Source organism: Bombina bombina, chromosome 4 (assembly GCF_027579735.1).
Source record: "Bombina bombina isolate aBomBom1 chromosome 4, aBomBom1.pri, whole genome shotgun sequence".
Lineage (NCBI taxonomy): Eukaryota > Metazoa > Chordata > Amphibia > Anura > Bombinatoridae > Bombina > Bombina bombina.
Genome location: NC_069502.1, coordinates 537,672,681 through 537,691,304, shown reverse-complemented (window position 1 = coordinate 537,691,304; position 18,624 = coordinate 537,672,681). Strand labels below are relative to the sequence as shown.

The following is an 18,624-nucleotide window of genomic DNA, read 5'->3' as shown; positions in this document are numbered from 1 at the left end:
CCCCACTAACTGTGATCACCACTCGTTTATCCAGCACCAGTCTTCCCAGGCTCCCACAGCCCCAACAGGCCCACCCATGACATGCCTTTTTCAGCCCCTTCCTGTCTTAGCCTCTCCCACATAGACAGGTGGGCCTCTAAGAAGTGCCCACCGGGTTTATTTTATAGAACTGCTAATTTTGTCAGCACAATTAACAGGGTTTTGCAAATCACACATGATGCAGAAATACACAGTTTGAGAACCTTAATGAATAAGTTAATCTTATCTCCTTTGGTTGTGGATAGTTTGAGACAGGTATAGATGGGCTCCTGCACTGTTATAAGTAATCATTGTGTGTGTGTGCCATGTTGCAGCATACTTTAGTACATAGTATGCCCTCCAGCCTCTCTGGGAAGGTATAAACAACTAAGATATATTTTACAGCAAAAGTGGGTAAATTGTTTTTATTTAATCTATATTGCAAATTTTCTTTATTACATGTTAAGTTTAATGCTTCTGTTAGTAGAATTGTCTCAGCTGACATTAATAATGGACAAGGTCGGACTGAGACCAAAAAAAGGCCTGGGCACGTTAAAGGGACACTGAACCCTAATTTTTTCTTTTGTGATTCAGATAGAGCATGCAATTTTAAGCAACTTTCTAATTATTATTGTTATAATTTACTCCTATTATCAATTTTTCTTCGTTCTCTTCCTATCTTTATTTGAAAAAGAAGGCATCTAAGCTTTTTTCATGGTTCAGCACTCTGGACAGCACTTTTTTTTATTGGTGGATGAATTTATCCACCAATCAGCAAGGACAACTCAGGTTGTTCATCAAAAATGGGCCGGCATCTTAACTTCCATTCTTGCATTTTAAATAAAGATACCAAGAGAATAAAGAAAATTTGATAATAGGAGTAAATTAGAAAGTTGCTTAAAATGTAATGCTCTATCTGAATCACAAAAGAAAAAATTTGGGTTCAGTGTTCCTTTAAGGCAGAGCAGCCCACTCTCCCACATGTTATTTAACCATACACTAGAAGTATAATGTACTAATTAGATTTACAAACATATATAAACTTTAACACCCTTTTATCACTGTATTTTATAAACAGGTTTTCATTAAAGAGACAGTCTAGTCAAAATTAAACGTCCATGATTCAGATAGGGCATTTAATTTTAAACAACTTTCCAATTTACTTTGATCATCAAATTTGGTTTGTTTGCTGGGTATTCTTTGTTGAAAGCTAAACCTAGGTAAGCTCAAACTAATATCTAAGCTGTTGAACTATTATCTCAGTACATTGACATTTTTTTCACAGTTAGACAGTGCTAGTTCAGCTGTGCCATATAGATACCAGTATGCTCTCTCCTGTGGAGTTATTTATGAGTCAGCACCGATTGGCTAAAATGCAAGTCTGTCAAAATAACTGAGATAATGGGTCAATCTGCAGAGGCTTAGATACAATGTAATCACAGAGGTAAAATAGTAAAAAAGTGACTTGTAATAATGAAAGGAGAAAAAAAGACAGAAGCTATTTAAGTTCACATTTAAATGAAGAATAATTTCTTACTGCTCATCAGCCTATGTAGTCATAGTTACTCAAAATAACAGGTACCTGAGTGAGGCAACAAGGCAGTAAGAAGCAGGAGAGGGCAGGTCCTGCATAATAAAAAAAAAAAAAATTCTTGAGACTGGGTGGAGCTAAGGCAAAAGGCCCCAGCCTGCAACTAGCCCCAGCCCATTGGGCAAATGCCCTATATGCCCTGTGCTCAGTCCGGGCTTGATGATGGATAATACATATTTAACTACACATGTAAACATAATTACTGTGTTTGTGTTTAAAGGGACAGTCTAGTCAAAATTAAACGTTCATGATTCAGATAGGGCATGTAATTTTAAACAACTTTACAATTTATTTTTATCATCAAATTTACTTTGTTCTCTTGGTATTCTTTTTTGAAAAATAAACCTAGGTAGACTCATATGCAAAGTTTTAAGCCATTGAAGGCTTGAAAGCTTATCTCAGTGCATTTTGACAGTTTTTCACAGTTAGACAGCGCTAGCTCCTATGTTTCCTAACATTGTGCTCAATCCAGTTGAGATATGTATGAGTCAGCAGTAACTGGCTAAAATGCAAGACTGTAAAAAGATCTGAAGTAAGGGGATAATCTGCAAAGGCTTCTATACAATGTAATCACAGAGGTAAAAAGTATATTAAATATGACCATGTTGACTGTGCAAAGCTGGGGAATGGGATTATCTGTCTTTTAAAAAAAAAAAAATTCTGCGAGTCGACTCTGTCTCTTTAAGACCCACTGTCTTTAAAAAAAGGAAATATTTATTTTTAATTTTATGGTGACAAAAACCTTATTAAATACCTGATATCCACAGTCTTCCATTTTTTCAGCAGCCGTGATTTTGCAGATATCAACAAGCCAATGACAGTTTTGCATTCTTTGCCTCTTAGTTGCTCTGTTATGAGTCCCAAAACCTTTTGTCTCCGATGCCAACGATCCAGCTCAGTAAGAGGTGTGGTTGTTATGTCTAACACTCTGAAACACATCATCTCATTTACCGTATTGGTTGCACAGCAGTGTTTGTAGGATATAAACATCTAGATCACATGGTATATTATCTACTGGCTACTAATATATCAAGGTGAGAAATAGTTTAATAAAACAGCAAGAACATATCAAACATGGAAAAAAATTCCTAATTCAGTGCTACATATATTATAAACAACTTTGATATTGACACAAAATTTATTACAGCACAGGTTTATATCCTCTTTGCCTGAACCTATCGATCATCTCGTTTAGTTGTTGGGAACATCTTTCTTGATCAGTGTTGTTCCTGATCACTCTCTGGAATTGGGATTTAGGAATTTTGCGAATATGAGAGGGGGGATGACATCTATCTGCCCGAAGAATCGAATTCGCAACATTCCTAAATCCCAATTCCAGAGAGTGATCAGGAACAACACTGATCAAGAAAGATGTTCCCAACAACTAAAGGAGATGACCGATAGGTTCAGGTAAAGAGGATATAAACCCTCACAACTCAACCAGTGTAAACAAAGTATACTTATGAGGAATGAACCTACAAGCTCTGACGACCAACAGCGTTTCACGTTTATTACAGCCTACACACCAGATAAAAGCACAATCACAAGAGCCATCAGGGATGAATGGAAACTGATCCAAACTGACTCCACTCTACCGTTTACTCATTGGGGCACACCCAGGGTTGCCTATAAGAGAGGTAAAAACCTGAGGGACTTACTTGTAAAAATGGATATCCTGCCTGAGGACACATCCTGTATGTGGCTGGAAAAGAAAAAAGGTTGCTTCCGCTGTGCAAGTTGTGTGACATGCAACAGCATGCTCACTGGTGCCTCTTTTCAGCACCCGGACAAGAAAAAGAAGTATCAAATCAAGCACTACTTGACCTGAACAACTACTCACATCATTTATCTACTCCATTGTCCATGTGGCAAGTTTTTTACTGGCAAGACTGGTGATGATGCCCGCACTAGAATGGCGAACCATCGCTCCACCATTCGCCAAGCATTTGATACCAAGAAAGCTGACCAACCGGTGGCACATTACTTTTTGGAAGCAAAACATTCTGTGAAAGATTTGCGATTCCGGATAATTGACCATGTCCCTTCACTCCGTAGAGGAGTAAACAGAGAAGATTTTGTTCCAAAGGGAGACCAGATAGCTTTTTGAACTTGGGACTCTGGCACCTAAGGGACTGAACATTAATACGGGATGGCAATGCTATATTTAATTTTATACAAATATGGGAGTCCATGGTCTATTTCCTCTGTTTGTGAGAGTCCATGATCACTTTTATTTAATTATGATTTCATTAAAAAATTTCCTTGTGTATTAATACATGGGAATATACTTGACGATGAGAGTCTAGATCCATCCAATGAGAGTCTTGATACATTATAGTTTATATCTCTATGTTTTATTAGTCCTGTTTGTTCTATTGGTTTCTTTTGGTTGCTGCCCTTTCTGCTGTTGAAATGTGATGATATGCCATACTTCAGTTTGTGACGTGTATAAGTCTGCTTTTATGTATGTTTTTAAAATTGTTTCTATATTATAGCCTTATGTCTACATGTTTTAGCACTTTTTGGTTGAATCAGTGGCTCTGGGATCATGCTTTTTGAGACACCTAACTGTTGGAGTGTGGTTTTACGATTTGTTTTTGTAATCTGGTTTGTTGTTGTTTTCTCTGTTGTTTAACAGTGCAGGGATTTCATTGTGAACTATGAATATGCACTGGCAGTTTGTTAATTTTGGTGCTAACCTGTGGGGGTTTTGTGTTTTCTTTGGCGTCTATTTGTTACTAGTAGAAGCTTGCTCAAATCCAGTGCTTCCTCTCTCTTATATGATCTTAATTGTAGTATCCATGGCAATACTATATTGTTGGTACTGGTGATTTGTCCGTCTATTTGGACATGACCACGCCCCTTGCTGTGATTGGACAGATGGTCCATAGCCTTTTGTTATTTTTTGTTATTTTCTGAATAGACTTAACAATCTGTACACTGATCGATCGATACTGCTTTTTTGCTAGTTGAGACATATGGGATTAGCTGGGTGTTTCCTATTGACACTTTTATCTGGACTAGTTGAGCAACATAGTGTGTCAATCCCGGCATCGCACCAACTCATTTGTTCTGCCTAACTAGTGATTTGAGTTGCCATCTCTATGTCATGATTGTATAGACATGGAGGACTTTATTTTATGTGTTGCACAGTGACAGGATTATGCGCTATGTTTATTTTGCCGATGTACAGATGATAGTTATGTTTTACTGGTTTGTGATTGGCCGGTTTGCCATTTGACACTTTAGGGGCGTGACCACGCCTCTTGTTCACAATTGTGTGGTGTTTTAGTTGTTTAGGTGGCTACTAAGGATAAGCACCATGGACGTGTATACCAGTCAGTTTGGTTCACATTAGCGTTTTCTGTTGTTTCAGTGTATCTTTATTCTGTCAGTTTGGTTAGACTAGTCCCCTGTGATGGTTCTTTTGTTTCGAGTATGGCTTTGCTTGTTGGAGCGATTGCTACTCTGTTGATTAGTCACGTCGATGTTGTGATAGTGGATGATGTCATAAAGGGGTGTGTTGTCCATAACCAATTTGGCCCAGTCTTTTTTTACTGCAAATATATGTGTTTTACTACATAATTTCTGTTGATAATTAAGTTTGGTTAAGTTTTCAGTTTTGGTGCCTTTTATCCATGATATTTTGGCCACTGTATTTGACATATAACACGTTAGTTTATTCACTTTCTCAGCTAATTTGCGTCTTTTAAACATTTGTTTTATTTTTTGCACACACTGCTCTCCCATTGGCAGACTGATGTAGGAGGACCTATCATGGCTTTATAAGTCTCATTTTCACTCACTGTTTGTTTGTCAGAGGAAGGGGCTTGTTAACCCAAAACGTCACATCACAATAAATGTATCACTTTGTTAACTGAAGACCAGCGAGTGCTTTATTCTCTCTTTAATCTTGTTATACCAAGAGCACCCTGGCAGCTGTTGTTCTACTGGTGAGAGTGCGCACACACTGTTACTGTCCTATATATATATATATATATATATATATATATATATATATATATATATATACTGAGGGTATGTTGCTGAGTCACTGGATGTGTACCTGGTCCGGTCTTGGAGTGCAGTTCCCTTCCGTGTTTTGTATTTCTCTGGGTGATTACATCCTCCTGTGCACCCCTTCTTTGTTCTCAGTTTGTTTGGCTTTGTAAGCTCGCATTGTGTGGCTGTGTTAGGGACTCAGGCAGTGGAAAGGACCTTGACGTGGTGCCTGAGCTTTCCCATTTGGCCAGATGCGGTAACTAACCTTTCCAGTTGTGATTTTATCTTAGCTGTGAGCTAGCTGGTGAGTGCTGGGTGTTTCTATGTGTTGTGTGTGTATATATATATATATATATATATATATATACACACAAACACACACACACATACATACATACATACAACTAATAGATTATATAAACCTGGAGAATTGTCTGTTTAAATGTGGGTTTGTGGTAAATCTTGTACCTTTCGTCTACAGCATCCGATAAAATCTGATCAATTGTTTTAATCCACTCAGAAACCAGGGCTTCATTTTCCCCAATAATCTCTGAATCCAAAATGGCAGACCTCGGTTGTAGAAAATCAGGATTTACAATGCTGTGTGGTCTCCTTAAGATCTGTAATATATAACATGGTGATTATTTTCTCAATAGTTTGGTATCATAATGCAGCACAGAGTGCTCACTATCAGTGTATAGGCACCCACCATCACTATACAGGGTAGCCTGTTCTGTGTTTTAGTGTATGACCCCTCAATATCATTACAGAGTGCAGCACATACGTAATCAGAGTGCAGGTACTCTACATTAATGATACAGTGCAGTATACTGTATATGTAATCAGTGTACATGAACTCTGCTTGATACATTTTCCCATATAAGTATACATTTTCCAAAATGCTTTCACAGCTTCTGAGAAGTTGCAGTTCAGTCTTGCAAGAGGGAGTCTGCAACTACAAATTTAAGAAGCAGACTCTGCATGTTACCCTAGGTGAAGATGATAAATAAACTAAAATGTGTTTGTTCAGTGTGATTGACCATATATAATCTTTCAGGGAGTGTGGGGGGGGTCATTGCTAAAATGTGTCTTTCCCTGTGTAGCCAAAAATCCCAGCATCGGTCCTGAATTCTACATTTAGTACTAAAAATTAAATTGTTCTAATCTTTAAATGTGAATGAACCAACAATACTGTATTGTCTGCAGTGTTAGTTACCTGATGCTTTTCAGATTTCACAGTGTTGGTTGCATCTTCAATAGCTGTGACATATTTTTCTAGACCAGACAGGAAGTGAGTAACGCTTGCCTGGCTGCAGGATCCCCAGTCTTTCTGTGCCCGCAGGACTGGAATATACAGTTCATTTAGAAGCGATATCAGGCTCTCCACTGGGTTTTCTTTTATTTCGCCATAGAAAATTTCCCGCTCCATTGTAGCAGCATCTATATCATGTGTTGTCTAAATGTAAAACAATCATATTAGTGGTCATAATCATTCATATTCATATACTGGTGTACTGCCACTGTGCTCTAATCTCCCTAAATTTGTATTGATGCTTTTAAATAAAAATCCTGATCATCCAGTGAACATTGTCTCAGTGATAGGGAGGTTCACTAGGGGAATTTTGTCACTACAGCAATATTTCTGCTGCCATAATATGACAGTCAGGACAGTATCTTGGCTTCAGCAATTCCACCTCTTCATCAATGTGGCAGGTGACATTTCTATCAGCGGGTAAACTCGGTAAAAGTAAATGGTTAATCCTAAACCTTATTTTAACTCTAAACCTATGCCTAACCCTAATTACCAGATCATCACTCACCTGTGCTTCCGATGGTCAAGAGCATCATTATTGCCGAGAGATACCATAGGTTGCAACATCTTGGTGTAGTCGAGCTCTTTGCTCACTATATTCCTGCAGTATTGTGGTTAATGACACTGATGTTGCAAAAATGTGGTCTTAAACTGTACTTGGCCATGATTCAGATAGAGCGTATGATTTTAAACAACTTTTCAATTGACTTCTATTATCAAAATTTGCACTGTTCACTTGGTATCTGTTGTTGAAAGCATATGGCTGCACACATATGCCTTTTGTCATTGGCTTACTAGATGTGTTCTGCTGGCTCCCAGTAATGCACTGCTGCTCCTGAGCCCACTCTTCGACAACAAGGGTATGAGTCATGAAAGTTTAATTTAATTTTACCGTCTATTTAGCTGCTTGAAAACATTGTGAGTATTTTTATCAATTGTGGCCATTTATGGCTAGTTGTAAATTAATGTGTCCAGTATGAGGTACCTTGAAAGAAACTTAGGTTTCTGAATTTGCTTTTTGTTGTTTTCTAGGGAGCATGTGACAATTATTTTACAAAAAAAAAAAAAAGCTATTAGAATTTAATGTCCATTTAAATTAAAATGAGAGTCCTCACTGGGAAAAGTGAGGGAATTGCTTTCACCTTTAGTTCTCTAGATCAGAGATTTTCAACCAGGGTGTGGAAATATTCTGGAATGACATGGTCCTTAGCTGTAGGTGTCACATAGAAAGTAACTTAAAGGGTTACTGAACCCACATTTTTTTTCTTTCATCATTTTTCTTCGTTCTCTTGGTATCTTTATTTGAAAAAGCAGGAATATAAGCTTACGACCCGGCCCTACTTTGGCTCAGCACCTGGGTAGCGCTTGCTGATTGGTGGCTACATTTAGACACCAATCAGCAAGCGCTACCCAGGTGCTGAACCAAAAATGAGCTGGCTCCTAAGTTTACATTCCTGCTTTTTCAAATAAAGATACAAAGAGAACGAAGAAAAATTGATAATAGGAGTAAATTAGAAAGTTGCTTAAAATTGCCTGCTCTATCTGAATCATGAAAGTTTAATTTTGACTAATCTATCCATTTAATGATACATTTACTGTATCTGGACACATTTAAATAAATCCCATTCCAGTTGTAAACCTTACAAGTAGTAATAACAACAAAACTATGTTATAGTCTTTAACCCCTTTAGGACCACAGCACTTTTCCATTTTCTGACCGTTTGGGACCAGGGCTAGTTTTACATTTTTGCTGTGTTTGTGTTTAGCTGTAATTTTCCTCTTACTCATTTACTGTACCCACACATAATATAAACTGTTTTTCTCGGACTTTCTAAAGATACCATTATTTTTATCATATCTTATAATTTACTATAAAAAAATATATAAAATATTATGAAAAAAACACACTTTTTCTAACTTTGACCCCCAAAATCTGTTGCACATCTACAACCACCAAAAAATACCCATGCTAAATAGTTTCTAAATTTTGTCCTGAGTTTAGAAATACCTAATGTTTACATGTCCTTTGCTTTTTTTTGCAAGTTATAGGGCAATAAATACAAGTAGCACTTTGCTATTTCCAAACCACTTTTTTCAAAATTAGCGATAGTTACATTGGAACACTGATATCTGTCTGGAATCCCTGAATATCCCTTGACATGTATCTGACCTGTTATGTTTAGTGCTGTGATTTTTCAATTTTAACCTCGTATGGCAATAAAATTTACCTTTTAAACTCTTAAGCCTGTGGCCCCAACTCGCCCTTCTTTCTATTTTTGCTGTGGATTTTATGCAGACTTACAGAGGTCTGCTGGCGGTTAGCGGGGAGCTCCGTAAGTGGATGCTGTGTTTGGAGAGGAGCGGAGCACATTGGTCACACCTGGCTGTGACGAAGGATCGAAGGAGGGTTCAGACAAGGAGGACAGACCGAGACCGAGAGATTGTGCAGCGATTGCAAACACCGGAGGACTAAGGTACTGTGCCCATTTTTGATTTGTGTCATTTGGAATTTGGATACTGCAGTGATACCCCCGTAAAACTATTGGATTCTGGGTCTAACAATTAAGTTTGAGCGCTTTATTGGGACTTTTTGCTTGTTTATGCTAATTTGACTTCTGTGTCCTGACAGCGTACACTAACTGCTAGCGTCCGCTCCTCGATATACATACACTGTGTAACACAGCAGCAGGCTTAAAGGGTTTCATGTTATTTTTATGAACAAGGGTATTTGAAAAATTTACCTTGTTTTTTCTTTATGCCATACGTTTTCCATATATTACTGATAATATGGATAATGCACAGCAACAAGTTAATCTCTTTTCTCTACGTGCTATACAAGATTCTGATGCAAAGAGACCTTCATTAGAGGACTTATTCTCCGTTAATACGAGAATGCAGGATATAGGAGATATCTTTCAAATTATGGAGAATAAATTAGTGAAAGAGTATAGATTATGGTGGGACATTAGATCATTAGAAAAATATCTATCTCTGAATATGATCCCCAGAGGGCTACGACTGAAAAAACATCCAACCTTTCAAGTGGATATATCTGACAAAGAGTTTATGGTCGCCTGGAATAACATACTCTCAGAATGTTCACTAAAACTGATGCGCATCATAATTATACACAAAGAGAAGCAGCATGCACAACTGAAAGAAGAAATTTTAGAACTACAACAAGAGCTCAACAAATTTATAGAGCATAAAGATTATATACAACTAGATGGCATTCTAGACAAAACGATTACAGAGGTTAAGACAGAAATTGACATAACCAAACAAGGTAAATTCGAGAGGGACACATTGGACTATAAGTAGAATATAGTTTATAATTGGAAACAAGACAAAACGAATAAGAGGTCATCAAGATCAAGATCCAGGAGAAGAAATAGAAGACGTGTCACATTTTCGGATACTGATGGAGAATCAGGAGAGGATAGAGACTTTCAAGTTAACTTTACCATACTCACAGAGGCATGTAGCAATCAGCAGAGAATGCAGGAAAGTCAGTCTAACACATATAGTACACATATAGGATCTGGTAATGCATTTAATGCAGCTTGTAGTAACCAACATGTTACAGGGGCAGTAGGAGGGATTCTAAGATCTAATGAGCCTCCTACAACACAAGCAATGAATCAAAATAAATACCAGCTGCAACCCACCAATGATAGAATTGCAGAAACAGCTAATAATGAGAAGCAGGTTTTTCAAAGGGACCAGCCCAACCCAAAAGGGGGAGGAGGCCGCACAAGAGGGGGGGGGGGAACGTAGGGACAAACAGGTAGACGCTAAGACCCCAAACGAAACAACAGAAGAACAAGTACAAGATTTAACTATTTTGAACCTTTCAAATACAGATCTAGATGAAGAGGAAGAAAAAGTATTGAAATATGGCTTAGGATTTGTTCCCTCTACCAATTTTAATCTCTTTGAGACATTGCTGGATTTAAACAAATTTGTGAGAAATTTAACAGTTAAAAAATGTTTCAGGGAGAGTAGAATTGAGGAAAATACTTTTGACATATGTGAGGAAGGGCCTAATGTGTATGATAATGTTGAATTTAGTGAGGCTACTGACTATTTAACTCTACTCAATTTAGAAATGGAGTCATCTCAAGAAGAAAAGGTTAAAGTAAAATTTAAACCGACTTCAGTATTTTATCCCACAGGAAAAAGAGGAATCTATTTAGAATCCTTTCACAAACGTGTAGAGGCTGAATTACACAAATTGCAGGAGTCTGTTGTAACTGAGCCTGAGAGACCTAACAACCTGACCAAATCAGAACAAGAAGCCATACAGAGGCTCAAATCAAAGCAAGATATTGTGATTCGTAGAAGTGACAAAGGTGGCAACATTGTTGTCCTAGACAAACAGGATTATATCCTAGAAGCAGAGAGGCAGTTAAGCCAAACAGAGGTATATGAGAAATTAAGTTTTGACCCTACTAATGCATTCCAACTAAGCCTGGGACAGATCCTAGATGATGGGAATGAATTAGGTATCATTGATGACGACACCAAAGCCTTTTTATGGGTTAAAAATCCTAAAATCCCTATCTTCCACCATCTCCCCAAGACACACAAGGGTCTTGACAATGTCCAGGGACGTCCTATCGTCTCTGGCATTGGATCCTTGTTGGAACCCTTGGGGAGATGGATGGAAGGTATTTTACAGCCTTTAGTTAAAATTCTTCCCTCATTCCTTAAGGATACAAAGCATCTGCTGGTCCTGGTAAAAGACATTAATTGGAAACCAGAATTTTCGTGGTTAACTATTGATGTAGTTAGCCTGTATTCAACCATACCGTTAGATAAAGGTATGGTTGCAGTGGCATTTTTCTTGGACAAATACACAGGTTACAGCAATACAGACAAAAGTTTTATACTTAGAGTTCTTTTCTTTTTGTTGACGCACAATTATTTCTCCTTTGGCGGCAGTTTTTACCTGCAGAAGAGAGGTACAGCTATGGGGGCTACTTTTGCCCCCTCTTTTGCAAATTTATATATGGGGTGGTGGGAGCTATCCCATATATATGGAGGGGACTGCCGCCAGAGGGGAAATATTGTGATGTATCGGAGATTTATAGATGATCTCCTCCTAATATGGCGGGGATCATCTGAGGAAGTCACTGAATTTGTGGAAGACCTCAATAATAACGATGTTGGTCTGAGCTTTACGAGTAATGTGAGTAAAACAAGTATTGAATATTTGGACCTTACACTCTCTAGTGAAGGTAGTAAAGTAGTTACTAAACTACACAGGAAACAGATTGCAGGTAATAGCATCCTGCATGCTAAAAGTATGCACCCTAAGCATACAAGTTTTGGCATACTTAAAGGAGAATTCATCCATCTACGAAAGAATTGCTCTTCGGTGTCAGAATACCATAATATGGCTAAAGATTTTAAGGAGAGGTTTGTACAGAGAGGATTTTCTAGGAAGCAAATCACTAAGGCATATAATATAGTATCTAGAATGGATAGAGACCTGATGCTCTATACAAATAGAGCTCACAAAGATAAAGAGATGAGCAATACACCAACCTTCGTAACAAATTATAGCAAGCAATTTGATCAGATTGCAAAGATTATTCATGAATGTCTACCGATCCTTAAAGGAGATGGAGATCTCTATGAGATAGTACAAAAAGGATGTAAATGCATCCCAAGGAAAAATAAGACCTTGGGTAATATTCTGGCCCCAAGTGAAATCAAAACAAATCCGCAAAGAGTTACAAGCTGGCTGGAATGCAAGGGCCACTATAGATGTGGTGCTACTAGATGCAAAGCTTGCTCTTACACTTTAACGGGTAAAACTTTTCAATCAACACACACTCAAAGGGTGTTTACTATAGATGCATGCACAAATTGGCGCAGCACATATGTAGTGTACCTTGTGACCTGCCAAGAATGTTTAAAGCAGTACGTTGGTCTTACAACAAGGGAAGCTAGAGAGCGGATAAAAGAACATATCTATGACATAAAATCTGAAGATCCGGACTCACAAGTGGCGAGACACTTTAAATTTTGTCACAATAGTAGTACTAACAATTTAGTGTGGCAAGTTATTGAATGGGTTAGAGTCCCCAACAGAGGGGGTGATAGAGACAAACTGCTTCGCATGCGCGAGGCATTTTGGATCTTTAAATTGGAAACAAGGGCCCCTAGGGGCCTAAATATACATACAGATCTTATAAATTGCTGGAGATAATGCTATTGGCATTTGTCACAAGGACATAATATAGTTATTTCCTAGTCCTTCTTTTTGAAAATTTCTTTATATATCTTACACCTAGGATGATAATCAGAATGAGCACTAAGCTTTTGACATATATGCTTATTCTGTTCTTGTTATAAACTATACACTGTCAGTGGCCTTACTAAAGATCGGCAAGATTTACAGCTCACTGAATTGTATCCCTTTCCTTATTGTCTTCTTCATATACCGACAATAGATATTAAGTGCATAGAGATAATATGTTACCAACATTATCTAGCTATAAGTTTACCGAAATAAAATGGGATTAAAGTTCCCTGAAGATTGCTAATGCTATAATGAAGAAACCTCAATTCATTTAGTGGGGAAATAGCTCAGGAATACATAAAAATAATATAATAGGATACATTGAGATAACTTCTCTTTAAATTGTCATGATGTTAAACACAAAGAATGACACCCCTTAGCTATATAACACTTAGAATTTGGCTGTATAACTTTTAGCAATGTTTTGATAAATCTATTATACAATAGATCAAACTTTACCATAATAGATAAATTGTATCATCTAACATTATTATCCATGTGTATAAAGTAACTTTATATATTTATTGTTAAGTAACGTTTTGTAGTATCAAATTATCTGAATCTTCTTTCTCTATTGGATTAAAATATTCATATATGTGTAAGCTGGTAATTAAGGAGTTAAACAAAGACATTACACGTCACTGTGATTTGTAAATTTAAGGAGGCTGTGCATCTGAGACGGCACGGTCTATGATTAAGGCAGTAAGCTGAAACATGTCAGACCGCTGCTGTCTCAGATCTGACCTGTTATGTTTAGTGCTGTGATTTTTAAATTTTAACCTCGTATGGCAATAAAATTTACCTTTTAAACTCTTAAGCCTGTGGCCCCGACTCGCCCTTCTTTCTATTTTTGCTGTGGATTTTATGCAGACTTACAGAGGTCTGCTGGCGGTTAGCGGGGAGCTCCGTAAGTGGATGCTGTGTTTGGAGAGGAGCAGAGCACATTGGTCACACCTGGCTGTGACGAAGGATCGAAGGAGGGTTCAGACAAGGAGGACAGACCGAGACCGAGAGATTGTGCAGCGATTGCAAACACCGGAGGACTAAGGTACTGTGCCCATTTTTGATTTGTGTCATTTGGAATTTGGATACTGCAGTGATACCCCCGTAAAACTATTGGATTCTGGGTCTAACAGTTAAGTTTGAGCGCTCTATTGGGACTTTTTGCTTGTTTTTAGTAAATTAGAAAGTTGCTTAAAATTGCCTGCTCTATCTGAATCATGAAAGTTTAATTTTGACTAATCTATCCATTTAATGATACATTTACTGTATCTGGACACATTTAAATAAATCCCATTCCAGTTGTAAACCTTACAAGTAGTAATAACAACAAAACTATGTTATAGTCTTTAACCCCTTTAGGACCACAGCACTTTTCCATTTTCTGACCGTTTGGGACCAGGGCTATTTTTACATTTTTGCTGTGTTTGTGTTTAGCTGTAATTTTCCTCTTACTCATTTACTGTACCCACACATAATATAAACTGTTTTTCTCGGACTTTCTAAAGATACCATTATTTTTATCATATCTTATAATTTACTATAAAAAAAAAAAAAATATTATGAAAAAAACACACTTTTTCTAACTTTGACCCCCAAAATCTGTTGCACATCTATAACCACCAAAAAATACCCATGCTAAATAGTTTCTAAATTTTGTCCTGAGTTTAGAAATACCTAATGTTTACATGTCCTTTGCTTTTTTTGCAAGTTATAGGGCAATAAATACAAGTAGCACTTTGCTATTTCCAAACCACTTTTTTCAAAATTAGCGATAGTTACATTGGAACACTGATATCTGTCTGGAATCCCTGAATATCCCTTGACTAGTATATATTTTTTTTAGAAGACAACCCAAAGTATTGATCTAGGCCCATTTTGGTATATTTCATGCCACCATTTCGCCGCCAAATGCGATCAAATTAAAAAAATTGTTCACTTTTTCACAATTTTTTTCACAAACTTTAGGTTATTCACTGAAATTTTTTACAAACAGCTTGTGCAATTATGGCACAAATGGTTGTAAATGCTTCTCTGGTATCCCCATTGTTCAGAAATAGCAGACTTATATGGCTTTGGCGTTGCTTTTTGGTAATTAGAAGGCCGCTAAATGCCACTGCGCACCACACATGTTTTATGCCCAGCAGTGAAGGTATTAATTAGAGAGTTTGTAGGGTTAATTTTAGTGTAGTGTAGTAGACAACCCAAAGTATTGATCTAGGCCCATTTTGGTATATTTCATGCCACCATTTCACCACCAAATGCGATCAAATAAAAAAAAAAAGTTCACTTTTTCACAAACTTTAGGTTTCTCACTGAAATTATTTACAATCAGCATGTGCAATTATGGCACAAATTGTTGTAAATGCTTCTCTGGGATCCCCTTTGTTAAGAAATAGCAGACATACATGGCTTTGGCGTTGCTTTTTGGCATCTTGCCAGCTGGTAGCAGTTAATTGGTTAAAAAGTTATTTATTTATTAATAAAACAACCCCTCCCCCCCCCCATTGGGTGATGTGGGTTTTTTCTCCCAACTCTGAGTGTTTTGTTTTTATTGAAGGTTATGGTTGGTTAAATGGGTAGATTTGACCCCTTAAGGTTTTTGCTTGTTTTTAAGCTGCTTTGCTTTTTAAGCTTTTATTTTATTTATTTATTTCACTTTAAGATCTGCTCTTGCCTATCAGTTAAACACATGTAAGGCAAAGCACCAATCTGAGTTTGCACCAAGCTCAGCACTGTGAGCATCTTAACAGCAATTATGTCAAAGTTTAACAAAAAGGGAAAGCAGCCTTTTAATACATATTTACAGCAAGATTACAAGTAGCGCGTTATGAGTGTTCCGCACGCGATGTGGTCTTTTCGCAATCAATTTCCATTGCACAGGTATTACAAGTCTTGAAATATCGCGATTGCACGTGCGCATTTGCCTTTCACACAACAATCCTTTCCACACTCGTGAGCTGTAGTTAATGCTTTTCCACAACAAAAAAGTTTCACGAAACACTTAAAAAATACTTTACAAAGTACACTTACACTCATATTAACAACACTGTCTAATAAAATCATTGACAAAAATATTGCACACAAAAGTTATAAGGGCTCAAAGATAGGAGATCTCGGGTGTTAGATAAAAAAAAAGCAGACGCAGGGATTTTACATTGACAAACACACACATACATAGAAAAACATGGATTTATAGGTATAGAGATATGTTTAACTATAGAGATAATGAAACGATTTTACATTACAATCTTATGCACATTAAACAATATCTCTGATGTATTTTCAATGCGATATTTGCATATAGATCTTGAGATATCTAGACATATATATTCCCAATATGAAATATTGGCATTTTCATGTACAATTTTCAAGGAGAATACGTCATGGGCTTTGCACAACAGATTAGGGTTTTTGGTTTTTTCTATTTGTCTTCTCCATTGACTTCTATGGGGAATACAGGATAAATTATTTTGCTACTTGTAATACCTGTGCAACCCCAAATGCGAAAAAGCCATAACGTGCGCAGGGTTTTCGCAATTGATTTGCTGCGCAACTTGTAATCTTGCTCTTAGTGTTTACTGTCCCTTTAAAGTCTGGGGAAAGGTACAGAGTTGAAAACCATTTATATTGTTTTAATCACAGGCAGATGCTCTACACCTGTTAACATCTGGTTATACACAGCTCTCTGCTAACATTACTTATCACTCATCTTCACAGTATATTATTTCCTTTGCAAATAAAATATTTATAGCAAAAACATTAGCATTTGGTTTTATATGAAACACTTATTTACCTCTGAACGCAAAAAATAAAGCACAGTGGGGAAATGTGTCTTCCAAGGCAAACTTTCCAAGCTTAGCAGATCCGACTTGAGATGCAACTGCCATTTTGATTCATTTCCATTTTCCTTGGTGTCAACAAAGAAAAAAAGGGCTGGATGCCCTTTAGCTAAAGGAAATACAATTATTATTATTGTTATTATAAATAGAAAAGCTCACCTGTGGCTACATGGTGAATGGACTGTATGCAACAAGTTTCATATTCATACTCATCATTTTATACAAGGAAATGTTATGAACAAGTTATTGAATCTGATACAGTAAGAATATCTAAACACTTTGTCATTTTCCCTACTGTCTTATCCAACCCAAAGGGAAACACAAATAACAGATTTAAAAAGTAATCTGAAATAGTTGTTACATTAAAAAAATACATAATTTATGTAAGAACTTACCTTATAAATTCATTTCTTTCATATTGGCAAGAGTCCATGAGCTAGTGACGTATGGGATATACAATCCTACCAGGAGGGGAAAAGTTTCCCAAACCTCAAAATGCCTATAAATACATCCCTCACCACACCTACAATTCAGTTTAATGAATAGCCAAGTAGTGGGGTGATAGAAAAAGAAGTAAAAAGCATAAGGAACTGGAAATAATTGTGCTCTTTACAAAAAATCATAACCACCATAAAAAGGGTGGGTCTCGTGGACTCTTGCTAATATGAAAGAAATGCATTTATCAGGAAAGTTCTTACATAAATTATGTTTTATTTCATGTAATTGGCAAGATTCCATGAGCAAGTGACGTATGGGATAGCAATACCCAAGATGTGGAACGCCACAGAAGAGTCAATAGAGAGGGAGGGATAAAAATTAAAACAGCCATTTTCCGCTGAAAAAATTAAATCCACAGCCAATAGAATAAGTTTTTCTCATAAATGAAAAGAAAAAACTTAAAACATAAGCAGAGGAATCAAATTGAAACAGCTGTCTGTAGAACTTTTCTACCAGAAACTGCTTCTGAAGAGGCAAATACTTCAAAAGGGTAGAATTTAGTAAATGTATGCAAAGAAGACCAAGCTGATGAATCAAAAAGATGCCAAGGAAATGGCAGAAGCTTTCTGACCTTTCCTAGAACCAGAAAAGACAACAAATAGACTAGAAGTCTTACTGAAATCTTTAGTAGCTTCCACATAATATTTCAGAGCACTTACAACATCCAGATAATGTAAGGATCTATCCAAAGAATTCTTAGGATTAAGACACAAGGAGGGGACAACAATTTCCCAATTAATGTTGTTAGAATTCACAACCTTAGGTAGAAATTTAAATGAAGTCCGCAAAACTGCCTTACCCTGATGGAAAATCAGAAAAGGAGACTCACAAGAAAGAGCAGATAAATCGTAAACTCTTCTAGCAGAAGAGATAGCCAAAATGAAAAACACTTTCCAAGAAAGTAGTTTAATATCCTAGGAATGCATAGGCTCAAAAGGAGGAGCCTGTAAAGCCTTCAAAACCAAATTAAGACTCCAAGGAGGAGAAATTGGTTTAATGACAGGCTTGATACGGACCAAAGCCTGTACAAAACAGTGAACAGTTTTGAAAC

At 37.0% G+C, this 18,624-nt stretch overlaps 1 protein-coding gene across 1 annotated transcript in view; it reads right to left on the bottom strand.

Moving 5' to 3' along the window:
- The window catches only part of LOC128657631 (uncharacterized), a 524,168-nt gene that overhangs the window by 488,884 nt on the left and 16,660 nt on the right, over positions 1-18,624 (bottom strand). Inside the window, exons 2-5 of the mRNA XM_053712016.1 lie at positions 17,030-17,184; positions 6,828-7,067; positions 6,080-6,231; positions 2,364-2,537 (exon numbers count right to left, since the gene is read on the bottom strand). Coding sequence (XP_053567991.1) covers positions 2,364-2,537; positions 6,080-6,231; positions 6,828-7,067; positions 17,030-17,184 — 721 coding nt within the window. The remainder of the gene's footprint in view (positions 1-2,363; positions 2,538-6,079; positions 6,232-6,827; positions 7,068-17,029; positions 17,185-18,624) is intronic.